This window comes from Narcine bancroftii, chromosome 9 (genome assembly GCF_036971445.1).
Source record: "Narcine bancroftii isolate sNarBan1 chromosome 9, sNarBan1.hap1, whole genome shotgun sequence".
NCBI classification, from domain to species: domain Eukaryota; kingdom Metazoa; phylum Chordata; class Chondrichthyes; order Torpediniformes; family Narcinidae; genus Narcine; species Narcine bancroftii.
Window position 1 is genome coordinate 17,146,946 of NC_091477.1, and position 13,858 is coordinate 17,160,803.

Sequence of the window (13,858 nt, forward strand, 5' to 3'; positions counted from 1 at the left end):
CTCGGTGTTATATGTGATGTCATGTATGTACTCTGACAATAAATCTGAAATCTGAATGATCTAAATTTTGAAGCAATATTACATGTGCTTACATTCATTGTATAAATAAAAATATTGCTATTGCCCATTATTGTTTTATACTTAATATAAGGGAGTTTCATTTAAGAATGTTCTTTGTGAAATTGGGACAGCAAATAGGGACAATAAAAGGAAGCATTAAAGTGAAGAAATGATAATTGATTAAACTAAAATGTGAAGAAGTAAGAAAGATTTTAGTATTCCATTTTCATACAATGGTTACAGTCTGGAAGGAGGCCTCATTCATTCCAACTATCAGTACAATCCAACTTACTTCATCAATTCCTTTTTCAATGGTCCATTGATTCTGCCTCTAAAAGTGTGCTTGACAGTGCATTCCACACCACTTGTGGATGACAGGAAAGTGTTGGAAAGTGACAGGAAACCAGTCCTCATATAGCTGGTTTAGTTGAGTTTCTGATCAAAGGTGACTACCCAAGGATATTGAGAGTGAGGGACTTTGGGTATGAATAGAAGGTGATTACACTGTCTTTTTGAAGCTGACCCTTGTCTGGTACTTTTGTAATGTTACATATCAGCTTATGTCTTAGTGTTGTCTGGGACTTGCTGCATGCAGGCATTAAGTGCTTCATTTGATGAGAGGTAGTGAAAGGAATCAAACACTGTGTAATCACTTCCTCTTCTGAATTTATGATGGAAAGACAATTGAAAAGTGTTGATTCCTGAAACTCCTTGAGAGATGCCCTGGGATTTTGAGTGATTGGCCTGACAATCGACAGATTACATGGAATTAAACGAGGCCTTAGACAAGGTCCCACACAGTATCCTGATCCAGGATAGATTGCATGGGAACCAAGGTGAGCTGGTCATTTGGGTGCAGAATTGGCTTGAAGTTGGGAAACAGGGTAGCAGTGGTAGGTCTTACTCAGATTGGAGGCCTGTGACCAATGGTATGCATGAATTATTGGCACAGGGTCCACTGTAGTTAGCATTAGGGGTTTACAAATTGGATTGTAACGAGTTTAACCTGCCAATTGGCAAGTTTTCTACCCGTGTGCAGGCCAATTAGTGGGTAGAATTGTTTTAAAAACTGCACGGGTAGTCAAACCACCTTAGAGGTGGATTACCAACCCGTATACATGCCCCGTGTCACTGCTGCTGAATTCGTGAGCAATCGTGGCCACTCGGATAGAAAATTACATCAGATCATGGATGCAATGGCTGTCTTCCTGACCCATAATGCCCCACACCACTGGAACACCAGGGTGGTTCCAGCAGCAAGGGGGAATTATGGGTAAGGATGGCCATTGCTCCTGCACCAAATCCATTCCCCACTGGCCCGACAGCATTCCACTTCCAGCCCAGCCCCAATAGCAGACCCCTTTCTCACCCTGACTACTTGCCTTTTGGAGGTCAAAACAGAGGACAAGGGATTCCATGTGGGGCAAGTATGAGAGATTGCAATTTGATAGGCTGAACTACTCCAGGCCTTACAGTGAATGGTAGGGCGCAGGAAAATTTTAAAGAAGAGACTTGGTTGTACAGATGCACAGTTCCATGGAAGTGGTAACCCAGTTTGACAGGTTGAAGGCATTTAACACACTTGCCTTATGGGTCAGGACATTAAGTACAGGAACAAAAACATCATGTTACTTCTGTATAAGGTGTTGATTAACTCCATGCACAAGTTTGCAGATGACACTATTGGAAGCTGGATCACAATGACAAAATAGTATATAGGAAGATGATAATCTGATGGCATTGTGGCAGGATAACCACCTCTTCCTCAATTTCAACAAAAGGAATTGGTTAACTTCATGAAATAGTGAAGAGCACATCTCCCTATATATCAGTTGTGCTGAGGTGGAGAACCTATCTCAGTCTATCCACATTGATGTTGCAACCATGAGTGCAAGACACCTTCAATACCTGAGGAAATTTAGCATGTCCCTGGAGTATCTCACCAACTTTGATGCACCAAAGTATCCTGTATCATTGCATCACACATTGGTTCATGACCAACCCAAAACATCAAGAAACTATGCCTTCACACACCCGAACTCCACTCAATCTAAATCTGCTGCTGCCTCAGGCCTCATCACACCCCAATCTACTCTATTCTTTCCCCTTTCCTTTGTGCAGAAAACACAAACTTCCAAATTCAGTTTCTTTTCACTGTTATTAAATGGATCTCACACCAGCAAATGAGAATGGACACAAGAGGAGAAATAATTCAGAAGGAACCTCTGGGACACCTTCTTCATACAGAGGCTGGTGTGTACATGGAATGAGCTGCCACAGGAAGTAGTCAAGGTAGGGTTAATTTCAACAGTTGAGAAACAATTAGATAGGTAATATGGATAAGGTCAAGAGCCATGGTTCTTAACCAGTGAGCCAGTGTGTTTTCATGTGGGTCTTTAAAAATATTAAAATACTTTAAATTAGATAAAGATGTGTTTCTTATAGAGCTGCATTTGGCTTGAAAATATTGCTGTCATTACCACTAATGGGCCATGGCATGTTAGGCCAGAAGCCAGATGGGGCTTATACCAAAAAAGGTTGTGAACCTACAGGCAAAATGCAGTCGATTGGGATTAGCTTGGTCATCTTGAATGTTGGGCTAAATGATCCAATTCCATGCAGTTTAACTCTACAACCATAAAGTTTTTTAAAAATGTCAGAAAATGAAGTTTTTAATATTAAATATTAATTCCTCCTGAATTAACCTTTGAATCATTCAGAAGTATTTGCCAACAAAGCTACACTTCGCAGCCAAGTTAGATGACGGAGCTTCCTCTTTCTTACTTTTTTTTTCTTTGTGGCATCTTGTGCTAGATATACTTGGATCATTGTTGGTGTATCTTATGTACCCACAAAGCTTCAGCTAGTAAGACTTTCTCTGTGTCTGTACATTGTACTTATGCATATGACAATAAACTCTTCATTAATTCTTGCCACTACCTTGACAAGGTGTTTCAAATCACAATTTATTAATTAGATCTAGAATATATTTCAGTGAGTCCACAACAGGCTTAAACATAATAAATACTTTATTTTCAATGGACAGGACAGTTTTTTTCCCGTGAGTAGGTGAGTTTGCTGGTTAGAAATCTTCGCTTCTCTGAAGAAAAATGTTCTCTCCTTATTTTAATTATCATTGGAAAAGTCAGCTGGGTTCTTTCTCAATGACAATTCATGTTCACGGTTGCCCCAGGTGTAAACAAGGTACGCTATGACAAATGCTGAGTGAAAACAAAATACAACAGTTTAATTTAGATCAAAAGAACATTCTTTCCACCAAGTTGATAAAGAACGAAATACATTCACCACTATCAGAAAACACACCTTGTAAAGGTCCAGCATGTGATGAAATTGCCTTAGCATCTATTTGACCTCTCTCTGATCCATTGCAACTTTCTACATGAAGCTTGGAATAATACTTTGCATTTAAATCAAAATATAAACCTCTTCCCCCAAACCCCACACTGTTTTGGGTTTGTCGTCTCAGAACTTGAACTTGGGATGTTCACTGTGGCTTTTTGTGCTTTGTTTGTTATTTTATGACATTATGAAGTCTGATCATCTAAAATTAGTACAGAGCTTATTGGTAATTAGATAAAATAGCAGCTACACTTTTCAATAAATGCAGATTTCTATACAAAAGGAGCACAGGGCCAATATAAACTCTCAGGAAACAGCCCACATCGTCTGCAAATTGGAACATGCACCATTTGTGAGGTGGATCAGAACATTGTAAAATTCAGTTTCAAGGTATCGTAAACACTTATACTTACGAGGAACAACACGGAATACCTGGCCCCTGAATCGCCTCCATGTATTGGGAATGCCTTTGGTAAAGTAATTTGCAAATGCCCTCTGCTCAAAGGGAGAAATAGTGTAGGTGATGATGTGTCGCACCTTGGCCAAATTTCCAAAGTGGCGACCCATTCTGCAACAAATAAATCCTGCAGTTTATATAAAACAAATAGAAAATATCATGAATCACTCAAGTATTACAAATCTAACTCCCGGTAACACATAACCAACGTCATTATTTAAATGTTACAGTAATTCCTAGGCAAATAAAAGTTTGTTGCCTCATCAATATTTTATGAAAGGCCAATTATTCACTCCAAACAAACATTAATAAATCCACCTCTCAAAAAACTCCCGAGCTGCTTCAGAAAATTCTCAAAGAACGCTTTGGTCGGGATGTAAAAAGACAAAATACATGATTGAAAAATGTGATTTTAAAAATATTTTGAAAGGGAATTTGTTTTAGGAAAATTTTCCATGCAAAGTAGTAAAGACTGAAATAAACAACTCTGAATCCAGCAGAATACCGATTAGGAAATTACCCAGATGAGTCCCATTTATTGTTACATACACCTGAAGGTCGTCACTCAGAATGGATGAGACAAATCCAAATTTGTCAGAGAAACACAAAAAGCTACACAAGTTAGAATCTTGAGCAAACAATGAGCTGTGGGAGGAACTCAGCAAGCCAGGAGACACCCATGGGTAAAAAAGGTCAATTTTTAAATTAAATTTAGACATACAGCATCGTAACAGGCCTTTCGAGCCCAGGCTGCCCAAATTCCCCAATTAACCTACAACCTCGATATTTTGGAGGGTGGGAGGAAACCAGAGCATCCAGAGGAAATTCATTCCGACACAGGGAGAATATACAAACTCCTTACAGATAACACTGGATGTTTTGGCACGGAGTTGATCATTGAAAATGTGATAGGAAAGAATGAGAGGGTTTTGCCTGTGATGTCCTGATCCAAGTCCACCCCACCTTTTGCAGGGCTTTACTCTCAGAGGTATTGATGTCCCTCCCCCCACCCCCGCAGACCTCCATTCTAATATTGTTGCAGACTATCTGCTCTCTCTCACTAGGAGAGACAATTTACATTCACTGAATCAGGTTTCATCATCAATGGGGAAAGATGATGAAGGGCCAGCAACTTGAAACCATTGATGTAGCACAATTAGAAGTTTAAAACCACTATGAAAATGACTGGCCTCAAGGTAAATATGGACCTGAATGAAACGATGTTTTGTATCTTCATTTTTGCTATATAAAGTTTGACCTGTTGATTTTCTCCAGCACTGTTTTTCTTTTACTTAAACCACTGTGTCTGCAGACTCTCAGGTTTTAATTTTAAATTTGTAAATTAACCCAGTTTGAAAAATTCAAATAACAACTCAGAGGATAAAAGTGAAATTAAGCGAACTGCCCTTTGACCCGAAAGGCTGCCCTGAGAGGGCTCGCCGGCTCCAGCGGCCTACCCCAGGTACTGCCTCCTCCCCGGCCTGCCCCAGGTACTGCCTCCTCCAGCGGCCTACCCCAGGTACTGGCTCCTCCCCGGCCTGCCCCAGGTACTGGCTCCTCCAGCGGCCTACCCCAGGTACTGGTTCCTCCCCGGCCTGCCTCAGGTACTGGCTCCTCCAGCCGCCTACCCCAGGTACTGCCTCCTCCAGCCGCCTACCCCAGGTACTGCCTCTTCCAGCCGCCTACCCCAGGTACTGCCTCCTCCCAGGCCTACCCCAGGTACTGCCTCCTCCCAGGCCTACCCCAGGTACTGCCTCCTCCCTGGCCTGCCCCAGGTACTGGCTCCTCCAGCGGCCTACCCCTGGTACTGCCTCCTCCAGCGGCCTACCCCAGGTACTGGCTCCTCCCCGGCCTACCCCAGGTAGTGCCTCCTCCCCGGCCTACCCCAGGTAGTGCCTCCTCCCAGGCCTACCCCAGGTACTGCCTCCTCCCTGGCCTGCCCCAGGTACTGGCTCCTCGAGCGGCCTACCCCAGGTACTGCCTCCTCCAGCGGCCTACCCCAGGTACTGGCTCCTCCAGCGGCCTACCCCAGGTACTGGCTCCTACAGCGGCCTACCCCAGGTACTGGCTCCTCCCCGGCCTACCCCAGGTACTGCCTCCTCCCAGGCCTACCCCAGGTACTGCCTCCTCCCTGGCCTGCCCAGGTACTGGCTCCTCCAGCGGCCTACCCCAGGTACTGCCTCCTCCCAGGCCTACCCCAGGTACTGCCTCCTCCCTGGCCTGCCCAGGTACTGGCTCCTCCAGCGGCCTACCCCAGGTACTGCCTCCTCCCCGGCCTACCCCAGGTACTGCCTCCTCCAAGGCCTACCCTAGGTACTGGCTCCTCCCAGGCCTGCCCCAGGTACTGCCTCCTGCCCACCGTCATGATCTGGGGAGGGTTGGTGGTCGGCGACCACCCCGACCAAAGTCCCTAAATTCTACCGCCCGCAAGCGCTCCCTCGCCCGCTCCAGTTCTCACCTCCCCGATTCTCCTTGATTCTGACCTCGATGTTGAAGCCTCGCAACGGCGTTCTACGTCATCCGCAAGCAGCGAAGTCCTGCGTCATCCGCAAGCAGTGACGTCAGCTCGCGGGGGAACAGGCATGCGCGTGAGAGTACGGGGAGGGGTCTCGGGCTCCTCTGCACCCTTCACACAGCGCAAGCGCGACAACTTTTGCGGGTTGAAAGAAAAACTTTCAAACGAATGGACGCTGTAATTTTTTTTAGAAACGCTGGAACTAGTCGGCAGAAGAGAGAGGGTTAAGGTTCCAAGGTGACCCTTCGAAGGGCTGAAAGGAAGCTGCGGGACGGTAACCAAGTGTGAGGGAACGATAGGCTTTAATGGACAGAAGAACCTTCCTGGCCCAGATCCAGGTGTAGGAATGGAGACCTTTTCTGGCCCAGGACCATAGCAGGAGGAGTCATAGGGTGTGGGCAGGCCAGCTCCATATAGACAGTAGCCAACAGTAACTATATACGATGAAGGAAACACATCGCCACACCAAGGAAATACTGCAGATGCTGGAGAAACTGGAAGCAAAGCACCAAACCACTGGGGGAAAAAAAAACTGAGCTGGTCAAGCAAAATCCACTTAAGACAGAAAACTGTTAAGCTAAACCAAGTCACCATCACCGGTAGATGAGTGATGTAAACTGAGAAATCAAGAATATGAACTTGCAGGCTTCAGTAAAGAGTCCAGAAGGCCGTTTTGGAAGATACAGGTGGAAAATGAGATGCTGTTGCTCAGGTTGGCATTGATAGTACCAGTTCAGGAAGCACAGAATGAGATGTGGAAACTGACAGGCAATGGGAAGCTTAGGGTCACCCTATAGCCTAAATACAGGTGTTCTACAGTGCGATCATTTAGTTTCTCCAATCTGTGAGCATCAAAATGTGGTTCATTAGGTTGAAAACTGCCTCATCTGGTAAGGTTGCTTGATTGATGATAGTGCCTGTTGGTGGCGAGGCCACAATAGAGTACCAGCAAGATTCTGCCAACACTGCAGCACCAGCTCTCTGGGTAAAACAGGTCCCTGTGACCATAGGCATTGTATAAAATGACACAAGAACAACATCAATATGCAACTTCTGATTATGTTTTGTAGAAAGTAATGGTCTCTTCTATTCAGGGCTAGCTTCTAAAGACAGTGATTCAAGCCTGTCAAAATACAAATTCTTTGAGTAATTTAAAAAAATTCCACTTACAGCTACCTCTGAGGTAAACATTTATTAATTTCCAGTCATTTAAATAGGGATATACCGGAGATGCCTAGATACAAAGAACATGACACATAGAACATTGGAGTAGATGGAATGGATGTCAGAGCACAATTGTTCTTTGCAGCAAAAGTTCTGAAAGGTTATGGCTAAGTGTGCCTTATACCATAGCATGAATATTTTGTTCTAAGGATGCTTTTTTTTTGCACTAATCAGATTAAGATACACCAGCACCAACTCTTGTGGCCATCACCATTGGGCAACAGAGGAGCAATAATGAATTACAAACACCTGTTCCTCAAATTCTTCTCTACTCCACACAGGACAGATCTATGATTTTGGTTAACTGCAATGGAGAAACCATGTGAATTAACAGTATGTCAAATATTGTTAACTTGCATCCTAGAACAATTTTATTTCTTTGTTGTATATAATGTAGGGACATAGGTCAGGGGCCTTTAATCCTGCAATAGTCCAAATGTGTGCTGAACTGACAACATGGATTAGATGGCCAAAGGGTTTGTATTCATTCTGTACCAAGCACATTTTTACATGAATAGCTTAAATGTGGCTTTCGACATTGGAAATACTGGGCATAGACTGGGAGATTGCTTCGCTGAGCACCTTCGCACTGTCCACATCAGCAACAGGAATCTCCCAGTAGCCAACCATTTCAGCACCCCACTCCCACATTGACCCATCTCCACAGCCTCACATGTGGTCAAACTAAGACCACCCATAAATTGGAGATGCAGGACCTAATTTTCCATTTTCACCCTCTCCAGCCAGCATTAATGTCAACTTCTCTGGTTTCTGCTAGCCTATTCCCCCATCTCTTCACTCCTTTCCCTCTCCATTCATTGAACTTCCCTTTCCCTCTCCATTCATTGAACTTCCCCCCCCCCCCCACCCTTATCCACCCATTACCTCCTGCTTGTGGGACCATGCTCTGTCCCCTCCACCATTTTGTTCAGGTACCTGCCTATATTTTTCCCCATTCCTTGATGAAGGGCTCAAGCCTGAAATATTGATATGTATCATTACATATTAAAGTACACCATTTGACCTGCTAAATTTCTCCATCATTGTGGGTTTTTTTTAAATAAAAACTTCATAGTCTGCAGACTTAGTGTTTTACTTCTGCATACCTGCAATTTACTTTATCTCTGGGACTAAATCTATTATTGGAAGACAAAAAGGGGCTGCAGATGCTGGAATCTAGATTTGAAAATAAAAAGAATACTGGAGGAACTTGATGGGTTAAGCAAATTGAGCATCATTTTTTCAGGTCAAAACATTAAGCAAAGCCACCCCACTCTCCTGTTGCTTGACCTGCAGAGATCCTCCTGCAGTTAGTTTATTGCTGAAAGTTTCAGCATCTGCTCTCGTCTTCAGCTATAATATGCCAGCCAGAAGACAAGGCATCATTCTTCAGGCTTAGTTGGACCTTGTTTTTAGTGCACAGTCCTGCAGCCACAGGTTAGAATTGAAGTACAGTACCTGGAAGCTTGCATGCTCCTTGTCCCAATGTAGATGCCCTACAAAGTAGTTGCCTAGAGAGCTTACTCTACATTTTCATCACGAGAGGAGAGAGCACAAATGCAGCAAACTAAATTGTAAGCAAATTACTTCACATTGGCGAGCTGTTAGATTCCCTGGATAGTTGAAAATTTAAACAAGTGTGGCATGTACTGCATTTAATAGGAACTATAAAGTGTGGTTCCTGGGTAGGAATGAACAAATTGGAGGGAACAATCCTTTAAAATGCTGAGAGGGAGGAGAATGCTTAGAGCAGTGGTTCTCAACCTTGCCCCCACCCCCGCCAACTCGCATATCCCCTGAAGTAATCTCTTACTAATCACAGAACACCAATGGCATAGGGATTACTTAAGGGAACATTTGAGGACTGCTATTCTTGCCCGGTCCACAAATATGCGAAACCAGCTGCAGGACTTTCCACCGTGTGGAAGGGAAAGCCATGAGGATCTGTGCAATGTTCCAGAGTAACGAACCCAAGGGGGATGCGCGCGCTGAATAAAGTTCTTTCAGGAGGCTAGGAGAGGGGATGTTGGTGGCATGTAGAATTCAAACGTTTAATTTAAATAATCCAAAGACAAATTATTTGCCATTGTTATTTATTTTTTTTTCGCCCTTCAAACACCGGTCTTTGTTCAAAAGCATCTTCATATTACCACCAGGGTTTGTACCACACATCACAACCGTGTAACAAAAACTCTTCATGCATCTTTAAAAACATAGTTTTTAAAAAAAAGTTCTCTTGTCGCAAAGCAAGAATTTCTTGCAAAGCAAAATTTCCCACTCGTGGAAAAGTCTCCAAATCATTTTAGTTTCAGGTGAATGGAACTGTAACCCAAGTGTAGACATTTTCCATTTCAATTAGTGCGCACATTCTGCAATTTGTGCCTCTAAATCTCGTTCTTCGAATTGGACATTTTTAATAAATATTGGCATTTCACCCGAATAAAACTTGTATGGTGATTTTCTTTTTTTTAAAAAAAGTTACTCAAATTGGAAAGAGCAATCGTGGGGTTGAGTGCACAAAGCCTCATGCTTGCATGGCCAAGAAAATAAAATAATTTGGGCCATGTTCCCTCTGCAGTCACAGCTCAAACAAAATCCAACTTTAAAAGCAGCTCAAGCAAAACTACGGGAGCATCCCGGCAAAAAGAAATTGGGTCACATCCACACTTCGACGGGAGGGAGTTGTACTCCACGCTGCGCTCTTTACAGGGCAACGTCATTATAAATAAGACAACTAAAAAGAACACATGGCGATTTTCTTGACTTTGCAAGCAGTGGCTTTTTTTTTTAAATCTATAAACCGACCACCCAAATTTCAGATGCAGATAAATACCCATTAGCGGCAGGTGCATGTGGTGGCGATCATATCCTCGTATTCCTTGTAAACGATGGAACCGTCGTTCTCCAGCGTTAACACACTCAGTGGGCTGTATTTGGAAGGAACGCAGGAAGGGCGAGGAACTGGCGAGTCCACTTTTTCGTAGAGCATGTTCTGGATCAGTGTGTGCACGGGAGATCCATAGCGATGACCGAGCGCCCGTGGGCAGCTCCCCTTGCAGTAACGAGGATTGTACTGGTGAGGAGCAATGATCCAACGGTCCCACCGGAGTTCACTAAAAGACAGTCGGAAGTCGTGCAGCCGACACTCTTGGTCGTGGTACTGGAGCCGAGGAGAACGGCGAGTCGACAGTGAATTCCCCGACCCTTCCCTGTCCCCCTTCGGACCTCTGCGGCGGCGGCGATTGGACCTCCCGCTCACACTGGAAAGGCTCTTCCTTAGCCTTTCGACTCGGCCGCTCCAGGATTGCCCCCCTTCAACCGGCAGCCAGTTGTGTCGATCCTGTACCCGGGTGTCATTGAGGAACAAAAGCAGAGAGGGGGGCACAAGCATCAGTTTCAGCGCCCCATCCAGCGTGCGGTTCCCGTGCGACTGGCTCGCTTTGGTGCACATGTAGCTGAAGACAATGTGAAGGTCGGCCCGCTGCGGCCCGATGAACGGTTGAAGGAAGGCGGCCAGGTCCACTTCAACCCATCTGTGCCTCTTTCTGCGCTCGAACTGGATGCTGAAGTGGTATGAACGGAGAGTATTGGAACACATCTGGTCGGAATAGGGCTCAGGCTCTCGCACTGTGAGATTGCAGGTGCACAAGATGGGAAAATACGCCGATCTGGTAACCGAGTACAAGAGCACGGACCGAAGTAACTGTTCACGAGAAGCGACGGGCCCCAGGCCGTAGAGTACATCTTGTTTAAATACTTCTAAGGGAGAAAGTAGTGGATAGATTTTAAAAAAGTTATTCATTAATAATGCACAGTTTCCGATAATAATCACCCTCGGGGTGAAAGAAATTCAAATCTTAAACATGTTCTTTGTTTTTAAGGCCCCTCCATGGACAGTTATCCACAAAAACAAATCGAGCTATCTCCCAACTCAAACACCGCTCCAAGCAACATCCTGGTTAATCTCTGCCCCTAAGTGTAGTCAATATCTTCCTTTAGAGTTGCATTCTAATTGTGGAGTAATTAAGGTCTTATGGCATTATACCAGAAGTGTCCTACTTAATATTCTGTGCAGTGGCTGTTGGGTACCAATGTTCAGGGATTCAAATCCTTCTAGCTCTCAAAACACTCGGGCTCCTTCCATTCATTCCCATAAACATTTGTTGTTTTCAGCAAGATTAATTAATCAATCTTACACAAAGCAAAACAGAAAAGGTCTAAAACTGGTCCTTGTTGTTTGTAGACCATGGTCACGGGCTTTCAGTTAAAGCGAAACTTGCTTTGCCTCTACCAATTTTGCCAAAGATCCCTTGGACCATGGTTGTTTGGCATTTTACTGACAACTGTGCCATCAACAGAATTCCCCTCCAGAATACATCATTTCCTGGAAAAATTCAGTTTTGTTAAACAAGGCTACGCTGACCATTTTAACTCTACACTAGGAAACACAGATCACTTAATTCTCCTGAAGCGTCTCTACTCCATTTTCCTTCAAATGAAATCTGTATTAAAGGAGCTTTCCTTCCTTGTGTCAAATTGATCTTATTTTTAGTTCTCTACGTACCCTGTACAGGGTCATTTAAAAAGTTACCCGTGGCAGTACAAGCCTACTATTGTTATTTCCCACCTTGACATTTTACTTTCAAGAGACCCACACTTGTCAGATTTAGCCGTACTTGTTCCCAGATTTTCTGATAGTTAAAACCTACCCATCCATACCAAGTTAGGGACTTTAATTTCCTATCCACAACGTCTTCGTATTTAATCAACTCCGACTAAATTTTTCTTATTTAAACTGTAGTCATTCGCCTCGAGATAAGCGGTGATATACATCAATAAGTGACTCGGCTTTAAAGTTCGCCAATAAATAATTTCACCTAACGAGAAGAACTATGAAGATCATTGCAACTTTTAAAAAAAATTACATTCATATTAAAAGAGTTGCCGTTTAAAAATTAACATTCAAGTTCAACCTTACCTTGTGTGGAAAGGAACTGGGTCCGTGGTGTCAACAATCGCACGGTGTTAAAAGGATGGTTCGCAGGTCGTTTCGGAATTCCATCTTGTGTCGCAGACACAGTGTAGAGTTTTTTCATATACTCTAGATACTTAACATTGGGTTTTGTAGGACGTTGGGAATCCCAACCATTCTTGTTGGTTAAGAGATTTAGTAGAGGAAGTAAAATACTATTCTCAGAATTGTGATTTACTTCTTGGTCAGTAAAGCTGATTAGAGTGGCGAAAGAAATAGAATTGGTGAAACATAATAACCAAATATTACAGTGGAGTTGTGATAAAAAATACATTCTAACAAAAAAAACCTCAGCACACTCACAGAAATAGTTAATCAGCTCAATAGATCTAAAGCCCTGTGCCCCCATGATCCCTTTAAAGAAAATCTCGAAGACACAGGTGTAATGATCTCATTAAGATCATTAATAAAGATTATTTAATAATTAGTGAGAACTTGTTCGGCATGCAAGAATGTAGCGATCGTGTTAGCAATCTGATGAAACATCATTTGGAAGAAACTTAATGCAAGTTAGGAATGTTGCTGTGGCAGTGTGATCAAAATTATTCACCTGTCAACCTGCCATAGTAGTTGATTTTTTTCTAATCAAATGTTGTCATGTGCCTCAATTACCATGAGCAAATTATCCGACCCTCATCACAACTTGAAGACCTATATTATAATTTCCATATTTTCTCCATTGCCTTTAAACTAATATGAAGAGGCATCTGGAGCGATCGACAAACCAGGTGTGTTAAATGAAAGTTGTATAGATGCTGACTTGATACTTGCCTAATAAGTTAAAGAGCTTGTCTTATGATTTTGTCTCAAAAGGGAATTTTTAAATAATTATTTTCGAAATTTTAATGACGACATAATCCTATGCACATTAATTTATTTATATATATTAATTAAAATAGTTTGTACTTCCCTGCCTGTAAGAATGTTCAAGGCAACCTGAAGAAACAATATGTTTTGAATGTTTGTTGGATGCTTCTTTCTTTCTTTCCCCGTTTCTCTTCCTCCGTCCACTCGTAGGAAGCCCATCAAATTGTGAATGATGACCATCTTGGATCATATAAAAAGTTCAACAAGGTTTGCTTGGGTTAACTCTGTGGCGAGTTTGGAAATAAATTAGAGGAGGCTTGTTGGACGGTCATTATTAGGATTTGTGGTTTGTTGTCGTTTTTAGAAATTCTTACAAGTTCTCATTAGCCTTCACTATTCAACT

The 13,858-nt window shown here is 43.1% G+C and overlaps 1 protein-coding gene across 4 annotated transcripts; it reads right to left on the minus strand.

Moving 5' to 3' along the window:
- Positions 1–3,071: 3,071 nt before the first annotated feature.
- Positions 3,072–12,922, minus strand: LOC138743231 (cytochrome b-c1 complex subunit 8-like). Of its 4 annotated transcripts, none has more exons than XM_069898201.1 (3): positions 12,595–12,922; positions 3,834–4,004; positions 3,072–3,281 (listed from the first exon to the last, which is right to left on the minus strand). In XM_069898201.1, the coding sequence occupies exons 1-3, from the start codon at positions 12,920–12,922 to the stop codon at positions 3,187–3,189; spliced, it is 594 nt and encodes a 197-aa protein (XP_069754302.1). In that variant the 3' UTR covers positions 3,072–3,186. The 4 variants fall into 4 exon arrangements, with proteins under 4 accessions (XP_069754302.1, XP_069754304.1, XP_069754303.1 ...); XM_069898203.1 differs by lacking the exon at positions 12,595–12,922 and adding an exon at positions 6,336–6,443 and having other exon boundaries at positions 3,834–3,988; XM_069898202.1 differs by lacking the exon at positions 12,595–12,922 and adding an exon at positions 6,336–6,439.
- Between the last annotated feature and the right edge of the window lie 936 nt (positions 12,923–13,858).

Coding starts and splice junctions, on each gene's coding strand:
- LOC138743231 (XM_069898200.1), bottom strand. CDS start 12,712: ATGAAAAAACTCTACACTGTGTCTGCGACACAAGATGGAATTCCGAAA. Junction 11,376..12,594: donor CCAGTTCCTTTCCACACAAG/GTAAGGTTGAAC, acceptor TTTCTCCCTTAG/AAGTATTTAAACAAGATGTA.